Source organism: Pygocentrus nattereri, chromosome 8 (assembly GCF_015220715.1).
Source record: "Pygocentrus nattereri isolate fPygNat1 chromosome 8, fPygNat1.pri, whole genome shotgun sequence".
Taxonomy (NCBI): domain Eukaryota; kingdom Metazoa; phylum Chordata; class Actinopteri; order Characiformes; family Serrasalmidae; genus Pygocentrus; species Pygocentrus nattereri.
Genome location: NC_051218.1, coordinates 3,546,900 through 3,566,336, shown reverse-complemented (window position 1 = coordinate 3,566,336; position 19,437 = coordinate 3,546,900). Strand labels below are relative to the sequence as shown.

The window sequence follows — 19,437 nt, the reverse complement described above, 5'->3', positions numbered from 1 at the left end:
TCCACTGGGCACCATCATTTAATTGCCAAAGCAAAGCATCTGACCTTTTCCTCCTTCATCTTCCTCTATTAATGAACAGCTTTGAGCTAAAAGTTTAGAGCCAATTGTCTTCATGATGAAGGCTTGTTCTGCTGGCTATTTACCTTGTTGTTCAGGATGAATGTGGTTCATTCACATGGTCATTTCAGGATGCAGGATTCGTTCACATTAATAACAGATGCCATTCACTAAGCTACATGAATGTGTAACAGTAACAACTCAATCAGTAAAAAGGCCATATAAAAAAATAAAATCTGTGGGCCAGAGAAAAACAAAATGTTATTTTATTTGTAATTAATGTAATGCTATAACTGTCATTTTTATTCCAAATATGCAAAAACATCAACAGTAAAATACAGACACTTGTATACCTTAAAATATTACATGGACACTTGAAATACCCAACATTTAAATGTCCCCAGGAGCTCAGTCGTTTGCTTGAACTAGACAACTGACATCCTTTCTTTGCTGTGAGTTCATCAAGATTAGGGCTCAATTTCTGAGCTGCTGAGCTGATGTTAAGTGTTTATATTGAACTGCAGATGAAATGCATTTGGTGATATGAGTACTGTGGAGTTGTGTAGAACTGAGGTGTAACCGCTGTCCTATAGGCTGTTAGAGCAGGACAGCTGGAGTGCACATTACGTTGCAGTGCCTGTTGGGGACTGTAGTGCAGCTCATTGTGAAACGGCCTGTTATTAAAAAAATGGAAATAGTCTGCCGACCTCACAGGATCGCCAGATCAGGCCCGCGGACCTTGTGTTTGACATATGGGGTTAGAAAGGTGAGGTCTACTCAAAAAAAACGGAATTGAGAAAGAAGGCTTGTAATGTGAATGTAGCCTTACTTCAGCCCTGTCCCAGCTTTTTTGGAAATGTGTTGCAGGCATCAAAATTTGGGAAAATACTAAACATCTCTTTTCAATTAAATACTTGAGTTTCCCCAAATCACTGCTTTGTTTTTATTAACATATTACCATCCCCAATTTTTGGTTTTGAGTTCATACATCACAGTACAGAAGCAGAAATACTTACCATTAAATCCTGCCAACACACTACACAAATAAAAGCAAAGCGGTTTAAATGAAGCGCGTCATCTTATTAACACTTTATGCTTACCTTCATATAGAGCTCTCGCAGGTGGTAGTAGAACACGCGACTCGACAGGCAGCCGAAACAAAGGTACGGACTCAGACCGGTGGGGTTAGCGAACAGAGAGTGGGCATTTATTCGAGGCCGCTCAAAACTCGCAACCCAGGCCTAAATAAACAAGAAGCAAATCCAAAATAAAACTCTAGGTTTAAACAACAAACTTACTGAATGGACAAAGTGACTCACCTTTCTGTCCAGGTGTTTATTAAGTCTCTCCAGAGCCTCCGTTTCACCTCCTTTCCATACTGGCGTGACGTCTGGCTGACTCTTAAACCCTGAATGGAGAGGAAACACCACATATTCATTTATTATCCAGGAGGAGGGTATTTTTCATGTGTGATCAACATCCCGCGTATTGATATACCTGCATTAATAATCCACAATCAGGATCACAATGGAAAACAGCCCACTGTCGTCAGGAAAGGCGATTACGATTACACAAGCTTTATGTAACTAGGCTATCACACATGGACGGTTCAACGGTTAAAAGGAGTGATACTGATTGTCTCTTCAGTGTGCACCCAGCACTTTATGCCCTGGTCATTCAGAATGGGCTGTGAAGACCTTGAAACACACACCTACCCCTCCAAGACTGCACGTGTGTTTGTCAGTAGACACACGGTGGAAAGGTGAATGTTCCGGTTCAGTCCCAGCCGGCCCACATTTTTGTTCGGTCCTGATGTCTAGCACGGCTGATCCACTTATCAGGTGGTCATTTTAACAGTTGGATAAAGCAAAAAACGTGAACTGGATCTGAAATCCCTGCAGACTGGGACCCAAAGGTCAGCTTGCTTTGAGAAAAGTATGTCGTGAAACTATTTTTAACTATAAGTCTAGAAATAAACAGATCATAATAAGCCTAAACAACAGGGCGATGCAACGGCTCCAGTGAAACAGCCAAGCTAAAGTGACCACAGCAGGTGCCTCTCACCCCGGAACCTCTAGAACAGAGGCCACTAACAGGCGGACCGCGGTCCGAATACAGACTCGGACGCCGTCCTATGTGGACCTGGACCTAGAACCAATAAACCATGTAGAATTATCTCATTTAGATGGGGTGGTCCTATTTTAATCGGTGTAGCTTTTCTAGTCTTTATTGAAGCTGTAACAGCCCAGGAGAGACACAGACCAAATCGCATGCACTGTACATATCACACGTGATGCTTCTCAGCCAATCAGATCTGTGTGTTATGATGAGCGCCGAGACTCGAGTCAGGTGATGCACACACAGGGGGGGGGACAAGGCGAGAAAGCAGCTGGAGAAGAAAGTGAGCCAGATTATTTTACGTGGCGTGACCTAAAAACAGAAAACTGACAGTAAATATTGTTGAAATTTGTACTGTATCTGATTTGATATTCAGCTGTTGAAAGTATAAGATGTTGATTTTCCTACTAGGCGACTTCAGTAAACAGTATATGGCACCAAGTCATGATGCAAGTTAGAAATTATGATGTTCTGGACCTTCGCTTGAGGAAATTCTCCTTAACTGGACCTTATTTTAATTCATTTTAATTAAAGACCTCTGGTATAGAGCTTTTACAATCCAACACGCACTTACTGGCACGATCAAAGGTTTTAAACTCTTTTTAAACTTTTAAAAGGTTTTGCTCAAGTGCTTAAGACTTTTGCACAGTCCAGTCCAGTTACACTAAAGAAATTTCATGTTAACGAGTAAATGTAAACGAGGTCTCACCCAGCTCCTCCAGTGAGGGCACGCTGTAATGCTCATCATGATTGTCAGCGATTTGCGTCCGGCAGCTGGCCATCTGCTCCTGTGTGATTGTGGGCAGCGGCTTCTTCGGAAGCTCCAGCCGGTTCACTATGGCCTGAAACCGTTTGAAGGTGAGTGGAGGACTGTTGCTGTTCATCTCGATGATCCTGAAGAAAACATACACAGGATAAACAGTCTTAGTTAGCTGCACTTCCAATTCCTGACCACTTTATTAGAAACACCTAACTTGAGCTTTAACCAGATCATTTTTAGTAACACCAACCGTGTACTTCCACTCACTGGCCACTTTATTAGAAACAGCAACCTTGTGCATTCAACATTACTGGCCACTTTATTAGAAACACCTACCTTCTGTTTACACTCACTGGCCACTTTATTAGAAACACGTGTCTTGTATTTCCACTCACTGGCCTCTTTATGAGCATTAGTGGTAAGAGTGTATCAGCTGGGGGATTTTACACACGTCAGTCTGAGGTCAGAAGCTGAGGGCCAGAGGACGGCAAACTACAGCCTCTAAACTGTACACCAGCACAGCTGAGCTCCAAAGAAGAGGTTTCAATAAACAGCGTAGTATTACGTAGGTATTACTGTAACGAGTTACTGCAGTTTCTAATAATAATAATAATAATAATAATAATAATAATAATAATAATAATAATAATCTCCAGAGAGGTAAAAATACAATCTATTACCAAAATAAGCTTCAGGCCAGTACACTCCTACAGGACTCCACTAATGAATGCATTTGCACTACAGCTTTTTCCAGTTTGACCAGGTCACAGCACGCCATTCATCATCTATGCTGATGGAGTCTATCACACATTCCTGAATGTTTGAATCTTTTTTGTCTAGCAGAACGGCCACTGCCGACCTCTTATTTATAGTCCTGATCTTATACAACGCCCCTCTATATCTGGGCGGGTGAGAGTGTGTGCGATTGGCTGATTTCCTTGGCGCCGTTTGAAGTCAGGAGGCTGCCATGTGTCTGGATGCGCCCGCATGCAGGCAGCACATGTCCGCGACTTTGGATTACACACAGTGTTATTCCACTCTCCTCCCCTGAACATGCCAGAAACCCGCCCACGGCACATGCGGCTCAGTGTGACCTGCTGCTACACCCATCCGCCACACGGTGGCGGCAGTGTGGCTGAGAGTGAGGACAAAGTGCTTCAATTTACACACACACACACACACACACGGCGTTACTATACTTCTGAGTACTTCCACTGGATTCAAGGTTACTATATCTGAGTAATGCTGCACCAAAAGCCTAAGCCTAGACCTAATCTCAGCCTCAGAAACCAAAAGGGAATCTTTTGTTTTTTTTTAGACAGTATTTGTGATGGAAAACACTTTCTTGCAAGGAATGAGCAATGTCTTTTGCAGAACAGTGATGTTTACCTGAAGACATTCGGTCCTCGCAACGTCCTAAAGACACACACACTGAGCTGGTTATATTAAAAGGCATCAATCACATTTATATAATAGCAATCGCCTGCTATAGTTCAAGAATTCTGAATACTCCAGTACCCTCCCTAGGTTGAGCCTGGACAGTGCAAAGCAAGTTATATAAAACAGCCACCGCTGTTCGTCATTCCCATTCATTGAGTAACACTACAGCAGCACGTGCCGCTCCTGGCTTTACACGTCACTACATCATGCAGCTGGTCACTGTGATTCACCGTCAGGGCTGAAAAACATGGCTACAAATTCATATCACAGTTATTCAGCCACGTCAGGAGCACAGTTTTACTTCACTTTACTGCTATTTTATCCTGGTCCTTCAAGCATGTGTATCTTTGAATCTAAAAACAATTTCCCAAAGGATTAAGTTAAGTTTCACTGTGGAAGCCAAAAATCGTGACCACAATTAAAGGAGAGAGAATTCTACTGATTTTTCATACCTTCTGCATAATTTAGACACTTGTTGCACTGTAAAGTTACGATGAGAAGCAGTTCATTGTAGAGACCTGTTAGAAATGCAGGTTCTGTGAACGATGTACATGCTCCCTCAAAGCTCCAGCGGTCTTTTTAAGGTCCGGTTGTGCAGCTTAAATCAGTTTTTCCAGGTGAAAAGTTGCCATTTGTACCTTTAGAATAAAAGCCTGGAGGCGAGGCGGGGTGTGTGGAGTCGATACAGCTTAGACCAGGTCATTTCAGTGGATTGTGGTTCAGTTATGTTCCCTGACTAAAGGAACCAAGTTGGACCCTTGAGGGTCCCACCCCTGTGACGAGAGGGGTACTGCCCCAGTGACAGTACAGACACCTTTATTTCTGAGAGTGTGGGGGTGAGAAGGGGCTGCCAGACCTACAACACAGACGTATTGTTTACTATCCAAAACCACCAGTGAACCTACACGTGCCGTCACAGCTCTTACATGTAATGTTGATGTTAAAATAGCGGAAAATCTGAAAGTGCAAAGTTTTGCATTAGATACCATCACAATGCAGGTGATGGTAAAATAGGGATACATCTGGGGGCTATTTTGCTTTCTGCATGTGCTTCTCTGCACCGAATGGACTTTTGGGCCAAAACTTTCTCTCAAACCGCTGAAAACAGTGTCTCGGGCATCAGGCAGCGCATTCACAAGCACTTTGTCTAAAAGCCTTCTGCGAGGGAGCTTTTAGAGGTGGACGTCTGGTTCCTATCACCACCACTGTGAACACTTCTGATTCTCAAGTTTCTCTAAAAGGGAGCACCAAGCCACTCTGAATGTTGCCGTTTACATCTTATCTAATTGATTACGCAGAAATTTTGTGATTGTGAGGAAATGAAATTACTTCTTGCTTTAATCCGAGCCGAATTCTGATTCTGAGGGAAGCGTGGAGCTCAATACAAGGTTCAAAGCCAACCAGGGCTTCAAAAACATATTATAATAAAAAATAAGCCTATTTTCATAACTCTGCTGGAGTTTTATCATTTCATTCAGTCAACATTCTAAAGTCTATTGGCAGTGATCACATAATTATTAACTACCAAGTGCAAACACATGGCCCAGGTTAGATGTGCATGTGATCACGACAAACTCCGTTTACCGAAATCACAGAGTAGGTCTCGGTGTGGAGACTGAGCAAGAACAGAGTACTGTGCAAAAATCAGAGACCACCCTCCATTCGTCTCATTTCTAGTCAAGACAGCTATTAAGAACAAGTTACTCATTTTTCAGGAGATCTTCCCGAGGAGATTAAATGAGATCATCCACTTGCATAAGGAAGGAGGAAGTCAAAGTGGGGGGGGGGGCAGAATTTCCAAAACTGGAGTACAAAAAAAAAAAGATTAAAAGCTACAGAGAAAATGGGGCTACTAACAGCCACCTGGAAGACCTGGTGGACACCAAAATTTCTCCAATCAGATAAACAGCACTTAAAGCTTTCATCTCTGAGAGGAGATCAAGCTGCTTCAGATCTGAAAACATCCACAGGTGTTTCTGTCCAGCCTTCCACTGTGAGAAGACCACTCAGTGCTGTGGGTCTGAAAGGACGTGTAGCTGATCAAGAAGAACCTCGCTGAGAAAAGCAGACGGACACATCGAACAAAGAAGCTGAACGATGGACTGACCACCCCAGAGTCCAGACCTCAACACCACTGAATGGGTTTGATCACTTCAGAAAATGATCAACCAGCTTCTAAGACTGAACTTTGGAGGCGTGTCTGCAGGTTCTTTGAAAGACTGAAAGTGAGTCTCCTACAAAAGAACAGAAGCTATAATACAGAGAAAGAGGGACAGACTAAATATTAAAGATATAGATATAGTGGTTGTTGAAGCTTCTGAGTGGTAACTTGCACTTAATGTTTAGTTTGAATGGGAGATGAACAAACGAAGGGGGTCTCAGTTTTGAACAGTACAGTATGTGTGTTGAGCTGATGAGGGGCGGTGTTTCACCCACCTGTCTGGACTGTAGAGCGTGTGAGAGTTCCTCACTATCGTCTCCACACCGAACTCCTGAGAGATCTTAATGATGGCTCCATCTCGGTCCTTACCGTACGGCTCAGGGTCATACTCAAAGGTCAATCGGGTCACGTTCCACTCCTGAGAGAGAGAGAGAGAGAGAGAGAGAGAGAGAGAGAGAGAGAGAGAGAGAGAGAGAGAGAGAGAGAGAGAGAGAGAGAGAGTGAGTGAGTGTCAGTCAACAAGGGAGTATGTCAGATAGATAGAAAGGAAAAAAAAAGGCAGAAAGAATAAACGAGCCCAAAAACAGACAGCAAAAAGAGGAAAAAGGAAATAAAAAAAAGTGAGAGATATAGAAAGGAAAAAAGGAGGATGAACAATGAAACAAAAAAAGGACAGAAAGAAAAAGAAGGAAAAAGGAGCCAGAATAAAAGAATGAGTGAATAAAAGGCCCGAAATAAAGACAGGAAAGAAGAAAAGAGAGGAAAAAGGAGGAGGCAAAAACAGAAACGATGGATGGCAAAAAAGAAAAAAGTGGGGGGGAACAAGGGGAAGAGTTAAAAAAACAAAAAACAAAACAAAAACAATCCGAATTGGTCCTTTAATTCATTCATTTATTTGTGGTTTTATATCTGTGACCAAACACCAGATACTGTTCAGGCCTTTTCTTTTCCTTCATTGGATTGGTCCCGTTTCTTTGTTTTCCTGATGTCTTGACTTATTCCCACAATAAAAAGAAAAGGAAGGACAGCCAGACACTAAAGGAGAAACACCACCACACCCGGGCGTTTTAACACTTTTCACATCGTATCATTTTCTGATTTAAACACATTCCGTGTTGAAAGCAACACAAAACGTGTCGTCTCCAACCGAACACACTGATGTGTGTATTCAGAGGCAGGACGTGGCGTTTAACGCTAATGAATAACTGTTGAGCGTGAACTGGAACAGGAGAACGTTTTCTCCATTTGAATATCCTTTCAGACGGACGGCGCTCTCCGCTGTGTTCCACGGCTGCAATGGGCTTTTATCCTCTGTGCTCACCCAATGCGGACACGAAGAAGCTGCGGAGAGTCTTGCATAAACAGGCTCAATGCGTTGATGACATCAACCTGCCCACCTGCTCCCCCTTAATACACATCAGGGATGAACACATGCACACGCTCTAAGCCTGCACAGCTCACCACTTACATTAAAACAAGTTCTCTCTCTCTCTCATATATATATATATATATATATATATATATATATATATATATATATATATATATATATATATATATATATATATATATATATATATGGAGGAGGATCCCTCAACTTTGATTTCTTAGCCATTTTAAAACGGGCATGACCAAACAAATTGTCCACTACCCACTGCAGATTCATCAAGAAAGTATATTTTAAGCAAGAATTCTCTTGAGTTACTCATAAAATAGACCAGCGAGTTCTGTATGAGTACAGCAACCGCCTTCCTTTGCTGGAAGCGGCCTAGCCTAACATTCAAGGGTAAATTCTCCAACTACAGGACTGTATGAACACTTTTTGTGCAGGTTGCACAGATTAAAATACTGTAGCATTGAGACAAAAAAAACTCCAAAAACACATCTTTAAAAAAAAAAAAAAAAAAAAAAAAAAAGTATAAATCCCAAATTGTACAATTGGGAAAAATAACAAATGGCATGTAAAATCATTTAAATACTCATAATATTCACTTTGTCCACAGCAGATTCAGATCCACACGAGTGGCACTTTTAGAACTGAAGTCGTGTTTTGGGCTTCATCGAAAGGGAGGAAACCCACACCAGCAGGAGCGTATATAAAAAGGCGGGTATGGTTATAGACTCAAATTTCAAAATGAGAAGAAAAAGCCAGAATCAAAATATTGTTTCTTAGCCATTTTAAAATAGGCATGATGAAGGAAATTGCCCATTATCACTGCAGATTCATCAAGAAAGTACATTTTAAGCAAGAATTCTCTTAATTGAGTTTTATTCATGAAACTCACAGGTTTCCTTTGCTGGAAGTGGCCTAGCACAGCATTCAAGGGTAAATTCTCTAACTACAGGACTGTATGTACACCTTTTGAGCAGGTAGCACTGGTGCTAGAAAAAGATACAAGTGCACGGACTAAAATACTGTAGCATTGAGAGCATTTTGGGGAAAAAAAACAAAAAACAAAAACACATCTCTAAAATAGAAATCCCAAATTGTACAATTGGGAAAACAAATGGCATGTAAAATCATTGAAATACTCATAATATTCACTTTGTCCACAGCAGATTCAGATCCACACAAGTGGCACTTTTAGAACTGAAGTCATGTTTTGTGCTTTATTGAAAGGGAGGAAACCCACACCAGCAGGAGCGTATATAAAACACACGTATGGTTGTAGACACAAAATTTTAAAATGAGAAGAAGAATATTTCATCAGGTAAGGCTCTGTGTTTTTTTTTTTTTTTAAATATGATATTTCATTAAGTCAGTCAATCACCAAAAAAGGACACCGGCTAAACAGCACAATGCCTGCTGTTCTTTTTTCCAGCAACAAATCGCAAAATCATTTCTTCACCTGACTACAACTTTGCAAGTCCTGTTCTCGTCTCCTTTTGAAAACCTCTGACAGGACAGCGAATGTTTTTACCAGCTTTTGTGGTTCTCTACTAAATTTCAGTGACATGAAGGATGAGGATGAGAGGAATTAGGTTTCGCAAAACCAGAGACGCTGAATTAAACGAACCGAAAGCGTCTACTCTTTTTGAGGTGGTCTTCAACCAGAATTTTCCTCAAAAAGGACTTGTGATGACCCAATTTTCACACCTGATGGAAGAAAGAACAACACAACACTGTGGCAAATAGGCCAAGTTCCTATCCTGTTATCCTCACATTTACTAGCATGTTTTATCCTTGGGGTCAATTTGACCCCAGCAATTTAAACCTCCATGTGGTCCTTGCATATCAGTAGTCCTTGCACTACTACAGGTGTGGTTGTTATATTAGGCTGAGGCGAGCCTTGAGGGGAAGTTTCTTATTTCTGGAGGAAGGTTGCACAACTGCATCTTATTTTGACCTCAATATCATCCAAAACAGCCAAACCGAACATGTAAATTGATGATATTCCTTATGTTTCATACAGCGAAGAAGAACGCGGATGACGGGACACTGAAAACATCATGTTAGTTTACCCAGCTGTTCTCATCAAATTAGGAAGCATCATTAAATATGCGGGAATATGAAAAATGGTGTCAATAATTATACTGAATGGGCTCAAACCGACCCCAAAGGTACGAAGAGGGTTAATAACGAGACGTGAGCCTGAAGCATGTTGTCCTGAGGGTGCGTTCTCTAGCCAAAACCAACCCCCTAACTCAATTCAAACGGCGAAAACAACAGGAACCTGAAAGGACATAAAAGCAGCAGTAAGAGAAACGGTCCCACAGGTGTCTCAGCCTAAACTGTTACAAAACGTTTTGGGAAAATTAAGACCTGTAGCTATAATTCAGAAGGTCATCAGTGCAAACAGCACAGCATTACTGTGATAAACAGCACTCACGATGGGGCTGGACTTCATCCTGGAAACGGCAGAGAGCGGCGATGAGACCGAGCAAGCCGTTTTCTCTTATAGTCTCGTTTATGAAAGATATTTTATAATCGGTGAGCAACTTGACAGTGTTTATTGTTGTTTTTCCAGAGCTGTTGTGGATATTGTCAATACTTAAAAAACACTAAACAACCACAACAGGGCCTTTGTCACGAAACGACCTCAAACTACGTCCATAAATATTTGAGTGTCATAATAAATCACACAAACTACATTCAATATCATGTTTTTCCTATTAACATTTTTTTTTTACCCCAATTAATGAGTAATTGGAGTAATGAGTGCTCCAATGTGTCCACAAAAAAAAAAAAAAAAAAAAAAAAAAAAAAAAAAAAAAAAAAAAAAAAAAAAAAAAAAAAAATATATATATATATATATATATATATATATATATATATAATAATAATAATAATAATAATAATATATATATATATATATATATATATATATATATATTTTTTTTTTTTTTTTTTTCTTTTTCATTTATTACTTTTAGAATAAAATGTTTTGCAGCAAAAAGAACCTCAATGGCTGTCAAAGTGCTGCAGTGGAAAGCTCAAAATTCGAAATACTACACGGGATAAAATTCGTTTTTAGAATGAGCTTTAAGATCTTTTTTACACATTAATCCTCAAAACTTTGGTCACTTACTTTGGAGAATATTACTAAAAATCATTTTTATGTTGCTTACAAAAAATGTAAGTTCAGTCAAGCTAATCCTGCTAAAAATGAGAGCCGTCCAGTCAAACTACGCTAAGGTCACTAACAATAAATAAAGGTTAAGTCAAAAAAAGCTAAAAATGTTACTAAACGTGAATGAAACTGTTCATTTTTAAAAAAGCTAATGTTGCCACCATCGAATAAAAGTCTAGTTCAATCAAATAAGCTAATGTTGTTAACAATGACTGAAAGTCAATAGCCAGCAGCTACAGTGGTGGTTGAAAGTTTGTGAAAACTTTAAAAAGTTTCTACATTTCTGCATAAATTTGACCTAAAACATCAGATTTTCACACAAGTCCTGAAAGTAGATAAAGAGAACCCAGTTAAACAAATGATGCAAATATATTATACTGGTCATTTGTTTATTGAGGAGAATCATGCAGTATTACATATTTGTGATTGGCTAAAGTCTGTGAACCTTTGCTTTCAGTATCTGGTGTGACCCCCCCCTGTGCAGCAATAACTGCAACCAAATGTTTCGGTAACTGTTGGTCAGTCCTGCACACCGGCTTGGAGGAATTTTAGCCCATTCCTCCGTACAGAACAGCTTCAGCTCTGGGATGTCGGTGGGATTCCTCACATTAACTGCTCGCTTCAGGTCCTTCCACAACATTTCGATGGGATTAAGGTCAGGACTTTGACCTGACCATTCCAAAACATTAACTTCATTCTTCTTTAACCTTCTTTGGTAGAACGACTTGTGTGCTTAGGGTCGTTGTCTTGCTGCTTGACCCACCTTCTGTTGAGATTCAGTTCATGGACAGATGTCCTGACGTTTTCCTTTAGAATTATCTGATATAATTCAGAATTCATTGTTCCATCAATGATGGGAAGCCATCCTGGCCCAGATGTAGCAAAACAGGCCCAAACCGTGATACTACCACCACCATGTTTCACAGATGGGATAAGGTTCTTACGCAGGAATGCAGTGTTTTCCTTTATCCAAACCTAAGGCTTCTCATTTACACCAAAAAGTTCTATTTTGGTTTTATCCGTCCACAAAACATTCTTCCAATAGGCTTCTGGCTTGTCCACGTGATCTTTAGCAAACTGTGCATGGCACAAGCAGCAATGTTCTTTCTGGAGAGCAGTGGCTTCTCCTTGCAACCTTGCCATGCACACCATTGTTGTTCAGTGTTCTCCTGATGGTGGACTCATGAACATTAACAGTAGCCAACGTGAGAGAGGCCTTCAGTTGCTTAGAAGTTACCCTGGGGTCCGTTGTGACCTCGCCGACTATTACACGCCTTGCTTTTGGAGTGACCTTTGTTGGTCGACCACTCCTGGGGAGGGAAACAATGGTCTTGAACTTCCTCCATTTGTACACAATCTCCCTGACTGTGGATTGGTGGAGTCCAAACTCTTTAGAGATGGTTCTCTAACCTTCTCCAGCCTGAAGAACATCAACAACTCTTTTTCTGAGGTCCTCAGAAATCTCCTTTGTTCGGGCCATGATACACTTCCATAAACATGTGTTGTGAAGAGCTGACTTTGACAGATCCCTGTTCTTTAAATAAAACAGGTGCCCACTCACACCTGACTGTCCCATTGATTGAAAACACCTGACTCTAATTTCACCTTCAATTAACTGCAGATCCTACAGGTTCACAGACTTTTGTAATACTGGATCATTTTCCTCAAGAAACAAATGACCAGTATAATATTTTTGTGTCATTTGTTTAACTGGGTTCTCTTTATCTACTTTTAGGACTTGTGTAAAAATCTGATGATGTTTTAGGTCAAATTTATGCAGAAATATAGAAAATTCTAAAGGGTTCACAAACAACTGTGAAAATAAAGGTCATGCTAATTGGTAGCTACCAGTTTCCATTTGATGTTAACCATGACGTGTGGTGAACTACACCTGCAGGGTTTTGACGACACCGTTCGTTTTCACCATCTGTCTCACAATTAACTTCATTTTCATCAGTCTGCCTGCGTTTAATGTGGAACAGCCATTATACAGTAGCTGGCAGAGCGAAACAGGCTAAAGCTGGCTGCTGAAGGACAGACTCTGAAACTTACCCCATATTATTGGCTTTAATTAAATGGCCAGTGCCAGAGCAGCATCACTGCACTGAATCCATCAACCTGGAGGATGTCCACCACACTGATCAGGAGGTGGACCAGCGAAATTCTCACCCACACGTTTCCCCAACCCACAACATGGGCTGCTACCACAGGAGAAAGCAGAGCTCCATATTACTGTTGTAAACACCCCATAACTCAGTCTACATGCCCATTTCGTGATGACCTCTGGGACTTTAAACATATTTAATTAAATTAAATGAATACTTACCCACCAAATTAACCAAGATTAATGCCTCATGTGTGCCAGTGTACCTGGCAAGTAAAGGGATTCTGATGACCAAGCTGTACATCATCGCTGTCCAAAGAAAAACATGCATCTCCAAAAAATTAATTTTACAGGGGAGGGCAAAAACGCTCTTTATTTTAAATGTAAGTCAATGGAAAGGGATTTTATTCCAAACAATTTTGGAGCATTTCTATTGGTCCAATCACCATGAAATTTTCACACAATGCAAAGGACAGCTGCGGAGCCCTAATGATGCAGAAAAGTAAAAATCGAGAAAAATGGAGATACATGGTTTTCATTGGACAGCGACGACAAATTCCAGCAAGAGTCGATATAATCCAGCAAGCCCTCTCGGCCACTAAAGGCTGGTTTCCCAAAGACTATGACAACCAGAAGTTAAACTACATCAATAGTGAAAACGGCTTCTACACCGAGAAAAAAACCCAAAGCATTTGACAGCCATAAATGTCTACTTTCCTCCTCCCAATGACCAAATCCAGCCCGTGCGAAACGTCTGAGTCTTCTACTAAAAACAAACAGTGGTCTATTAAAATCTGCTGCGCTGTATGACTAATTCATTCATTCGGTGAAGTGAACTGGAGCCTTGGAGGGTGAAGGCCAGCAGACAGAGACAGTTAGATAAAGATCCATAAACTGACCTTGAACAGCCTGGGAAAGACATCTGCGGGCTGCCCTCGCACCACGAAGAGCCTCGAGTTGAGTTTCCTTAAACACGTGTCCAGATCCTCTAATGACTCCAGCAAAAACCTGTAAGGTGAAGAAAGAAAAAAAATTAGACAACTTTTAGTCTAAACACATCGTAAGAGTTATCTACTGACTCCCTTTCATGGACTCAATCATTAACTGGCCCCGGTGACCAGGCCTGACCCCTGATCCAGGTGATCCAGCTGATTGCCTTCAGCACTGCTTCAAATCAGACACTACAAAGCTTTAATTCTAAGGGGGCACTTACCCAGGCCTGTACCAAGACTAAGAACGGGCTCCAAAAGATTTTCCAACGCTTATAACCACTGAAAACGCAATTTATGCAAGTTTTGCCAACGCAGACTTCAGCTGAAGTCTGATGGCTGGCTTTCCCAGACATGGATTGCGCCTAGTAATGGACTAAAATGAAGCGCCAACTGTGAATCACCAGTCAACACACTTTTTAGTCCAGGATTAGCCGTAAACACCCACGTCCTGCGTTTTCTTCTATTTTATTTTCTCCTGAGGTCAACATGAAAAACAGTCGCACTTCATTTTTACATCAGCGTTTTCCAACCTCTCTTTATCCCTCAGCATGATAAATAAACACTGAGATATGTAAACAACCTGTCCTGTATTCGGCATCCAGTAACTCAAAAAGCAGCCCAGGCTGAAACACTCCTTATAACCTCTATAGGTCAGCAGGAGGAGACAGGTCAACGCAAAGGATTTTTTGGGACATCATATAAACAATAAGTTTTAAACAGGCTGTTTCTGCAGCTTAGTTTCCATATATGTACTGGAGAGTAAACGACTTTGTCATTTTAACAAATTCCACGTTAAACTCCTGTTTCAAAAAAGCAAGAACAATTTTATTTTCCATTAAACGGACCTTTTAGCACATGCCTACAAAATTAGCCCCATATCATGAAGAAAATGACATGAGATGTTTATAATACTCTGCCCAAGACCGCCCCACAGATTTATCACCATTTTACCAGCATCAGCATATAAACGCTCACAAGACTCGTGCAAGTTCACTGCTGGGTTTGGATAGTAAATAAAAACGGCTATGTTTGTGTTGTGGACATGGCAACATTGCAATATAATGGCATTTAAAGGGGAATCGCACCGATTTTTCTAGACGTGGGCTCAAGTTAGTGGTGACGATGTAAACAAAGCCATTCTGAAAGGTTCGGTGTGAAACGCTTCGCCCTTCGAGTCAGAAGTGTCCACAGTGGTAGTGATAGGAACCAGACGTCCGCCTCTGAAAGCTCCCTCGTATGAAGTTATTAACTACATTAGCCACATGATTACGAATGTGCTGCATGATGTTAAAGACAGCGTTTCACTACACAAGCACGTCTTTTTCCAGATTTATTACTATTTTAATTAACATTAATATTACAAAAAAAAAAAAAAAAAAAACTCAAGACACGTGAAAGTTCACTGGTGGTTTTGGATAGTGAATAAAATGGCTAGTGATGTAGGCATGGTGACCCCTGGTTCCCATCACCGCCACTGTAAAGAAATCTGAGTCAGTACGTTTCTTTACAAAGAACCATTTCACACCAAAACACTCTAAATGACTTTGTTTACATCTCAACCTAAAGTCTGCTGGACGATTTGGGTGAGTAAACGGTCATTTCATGGTCTATGTGGAAAACTACTAGGGATGCACCAATAAAAACGTAAAGCATGGTATTACATCACGGCTAGTGCGTAAGATCGGGGGCACCACAAAGCACAGCTTCAGTTTAGTGTTTCTGAGCTGCTAAGAAACCAGCGTGAACGGATCTAAACTCCACTGCACTGCTCTAAAGCCGCAGACACCGTTCAGTAAACTGTACCATACCAGCACCAACACCTGCTTATTTACACGGTATCAATAAAATGTACTGAGTCAAGATTCTTCTGTCCGGCAGCGAACTGAGGTTGGGCTGACCGTTCCACCTTTATGAACTATGCACTCTAAACAAACAAAGACAAAAAAAAAAACAATGGGTCTTCAATGGTTCTTTAGTAAAAGCAGTGGTTCAACTTAAAACCGTGAGCTTTACATAGAACCACGTCACGCCTGCATGGTGAAATGGTACTTCAGCTTGACGGAGAACGTGCTGCATATGGATCTATATCCGTTTTTTTTTTGGAAATGGTTCTACATATTAAGCAATGACCAAAAGAACGAGATCGCGAATACAAGCAGCGGAAACGGGCATCTTCGCAGGACGGCGGCTACACTCCAATCGATAGGGCGAGGAGCTCGGCCCATCCGGGAGGAGCTCGGAGTAGAGCCGCTGCTCCTCCGCATTGAGAGGAGCCAGCTGAGGTGGTTCGGGCATCTGATCCGGATGCCCCCTGGACGCCTCCCGGTGGGAGTGTACCAGGCAGGGCCTACCGGGACAAGACCCCAGGGTCGTCCCAGGACCTGCTGGAGGGATCACATCTCCAAGTTGGCCTGGGAGCGGCTTGGGGTCCCTGGGAATGACCTGGAGAAAGTTTCCAGGGATTCTCTGCTCTCCCAACTGCTACCGCAACCCTGTCTGGACCAAGCGGTTAACGACGATGATGGATCTACACAGCACCAGGAAGGGTTCTTCTAAGGTTCTGCTACAAGCTTGAGGCTGCAATAAGAGCAGAACCCTTTTCGATGCTACACAGAACCACTTCCAAAAAGGTTCTGCATAGAATTACACACAACACGTTCTCAATCAAACTGAAGAGGCATTTCACCATGCAAAGAACCATGTAAGCTCTCAAATGGTTCTAATAGAAAGGACTGCCTTTACTAGAGAACCCCTGAAGAACCTAGTAGGGCCTCTTGAAACTCAGCGGTCACGTGACGTAGTTAGCGACCAAACTACGGTCATTTTCACTGCCTTTATTTCGGTCATTTGTGTCCATTACATCGGTCGGCATATAATACTGAACACAGACCGACGCAGGAAACGGTGAAGTCAGGAATTCGTGGCGTTACATAAAATCCCAGGTGACCAAGTGGGCGTGAGCAACGCAGCTAGCCCGAATTAGCCCCTCAGCTCCTTTCCTGAACCAATTATTAATACATTAATGTCATAAATCATTGAAGGGTATTGCGGGAATGATCAATAAACCCTTAAAACATGCCACTGTTATTAAATTAAGGCGGCGTTGCTGATAAAGCTAGCTAACTTAGCAACGTGTGGCTAAGGCTAAGTCTGGGGTAAAGATACAAAACGGAGGGAAACGGGTTTTGTTTACATCTCTTAAATCTTTATTCTTGCGGATTGAAAGGTTTAAAATGTGCATGATGTTGCTCATATGAGCAGAACTGGGTTACTTGGCGAACTAACTTAGCTTGGGTTTCTTACACGCCAGCCTTTTCGTTTCAATTTTCCGTTCCACCTTAAATGGCGCGGCAGCGTCCGGGCAGCAGCGGAGAGGCGGCGTAAGTTAGGCGCGCAAGAACGTAGCAGCCGCACTATTAAGGTGGAACGGAAAATCCGGACAAGAAGCTGGCGAATAATAATAAGCGGACCTTGGCCTCGTGATTAGGCAGCGGTTTGGCTGCTAATGCATCAGCTAGGAAGGTAGTCGTGGCCTTATAATATCAACCCAGGCCATTTTTTACCACCTTCCACTCTAAAGGTGTAAGTAATATAACGGCATTTAAAGGGGAATCGCACCGATTTTTCTAGATGTGGGCTCAAGTTAGTGGTGACGATGTAAACAATGCCATTCTGAAAGGTTCGGTGTGAAACGCTTCGCCCTTCGAGTCAGAAGTGTCCACAGTGGTAGTGATAGGAACCAGACGTCCACCTCTGAAAGCTCCCTCGTATGAAGTTATTAACTACATTAGCCACATGATTACGAATGTGCTGCATGATGTTAAAGACAGCGTTTCACTACACAAGCACGTCTTTTTCCAGATTTATTACTATTTTAATTAACATTAACTACATATTACACAAAAAAAACACTCAAGACACGTGCAAGTTCACTGGTGGTTTTGGATAGTGAATAAAATGGCTAGTGATGTAAGCATGGTGACCCCTGGTTCCCATCAGCGCCACTGTAAAGAAATTTCTCTACAAAGACTCCTTTCACATCAAACACATTGAATGACCGTGTTTACACCTCGATGATCGAATTATTCAGAAGTGGAGAAAATTCGGTGGAGGTCCCCTTTAACGCTGCGTGGCGTGGGCCGACGGCATGAAGGAGTGCTGCTTCATGCAGCCAGCCCGCGCATGCGCACATCCATCAGTACAACAGTAACTTGGAGCTGTAAACGTTTTAACTCCCGCGGTTCTCATGTTAATTCAGTACAGACTCCGCTTAATATTACTATTTAAAACGTGACAGGCTTAATATTAAAAAAACCCTGATTATTATTTTAATACCAGTGTTTTCTGAGAAGGACTTGGGGGGAAACTAAGAAACTATACTGCCTGTTGTTTTAATACGCGGCTTCCCATTCGCCAGCTTCTCGCTCAAGAATCCCGTTCTACCTTAAATGGCTGTACCATTTAAGGTGGAACGGGAAAATTAGAATAAGCCGAGTTTAGCTTCGTCAGAACACCGGGTAGCCGTCATCCACCAACGGCTGCCCGAGCGTAACAACACGGAGCGTCGGCGAAGAGCACTGACCTCCATCGGTTCACCCCGACGTTGGCCGAACCGGCGAACCACGGATCCAGAATGTAAACGCAGCGCACGGTGTCGGCGCCGTTCAGCGCTTCCTGCAAAGCCGGATTATCGTGGAGCCGCAGCCCTTTTCGAAACCAGTGCACGGAGTTCACCACCATAATCGCGCCTTAATCCGTCCTACGACATCCATCCGTAGCGAGGCGAGCCTCAAAAACGCTGAAAAAGTCCCGGTCGGTGTCGAGTTTCTCCCCCTACAGCCTCGCCAGCGTCGCTCCTATGGCTGTTGTTATTGTGGCTTCCACCAAGTTTCTCATCAGCAGCGACGCTGGCACCCACCAGACGTGGTGACGCAACTGCGCGTCCCCGTACCCTCCCCCTCTCATTGGCCAGAGCGTCGGTACGTCACCAGGGTATTAAAATACCCGCGCTGCCATTGGCTGCTCGGCGTGTGCACGCCCCGCCCTATCACGTTTTCTCTGTAAGTTGAAAAAGGAAAGTGTCCATTTTCTGATCTGGCTATCGAGAAACGAGAGCCCGTCCGGCGTCGGCGAACATCGCGTTATAAAAATGTATTAAGTGCGGACCAAATCACGCGTGTTCATTATGCAACGTCGCTCGATTTGCATACACGTTTATGAATATGCAACAGTGT

General features: G+C 42.2%; 1 protein-coding gene across 1 annotated transcript in view; it reads right to left on the bottom strand.

The window, feature by feature from the left end:
- Positions 1-19,123, bottom strand: part of cry2 (cryptochrome circadian regulator 2) — a 33,657-nt gene extending 14,534 nt beyond the window's left edge. Inside the window, exons 1-6 of the mRNA XM_017698836.2 lie at positions 18,786-19,123; positions 14,111-14,219; positions 6,812-6,954; positions 2,885-3,069; positions 1,377-1,465; positions 1,158-1,298 (exon numbers count right to left, since the gene is read on the bottom strand). Of these exons, the coding sequence (XP_017554325.1) occupies positions 1,158-1,298; positions 1,377-1,465; positions 2,885-3,069; positions 6,812-6,954; positions 14,111-14,219; positions 18,786-18,943 (825 nt within the window). The 5' untranslated portion in view covers positions 18,944-19,123. The remainder of the gene's footprint in view (positions 1-1,157; positions 1,299-1,376; positions 1,466-2,884; positions 3,070-6,811; positions 6,955-14,110; positions 14,220-18,785) is intronic.
- Positions 19,124-19,437: the final 314 nt, after the last annotated feature.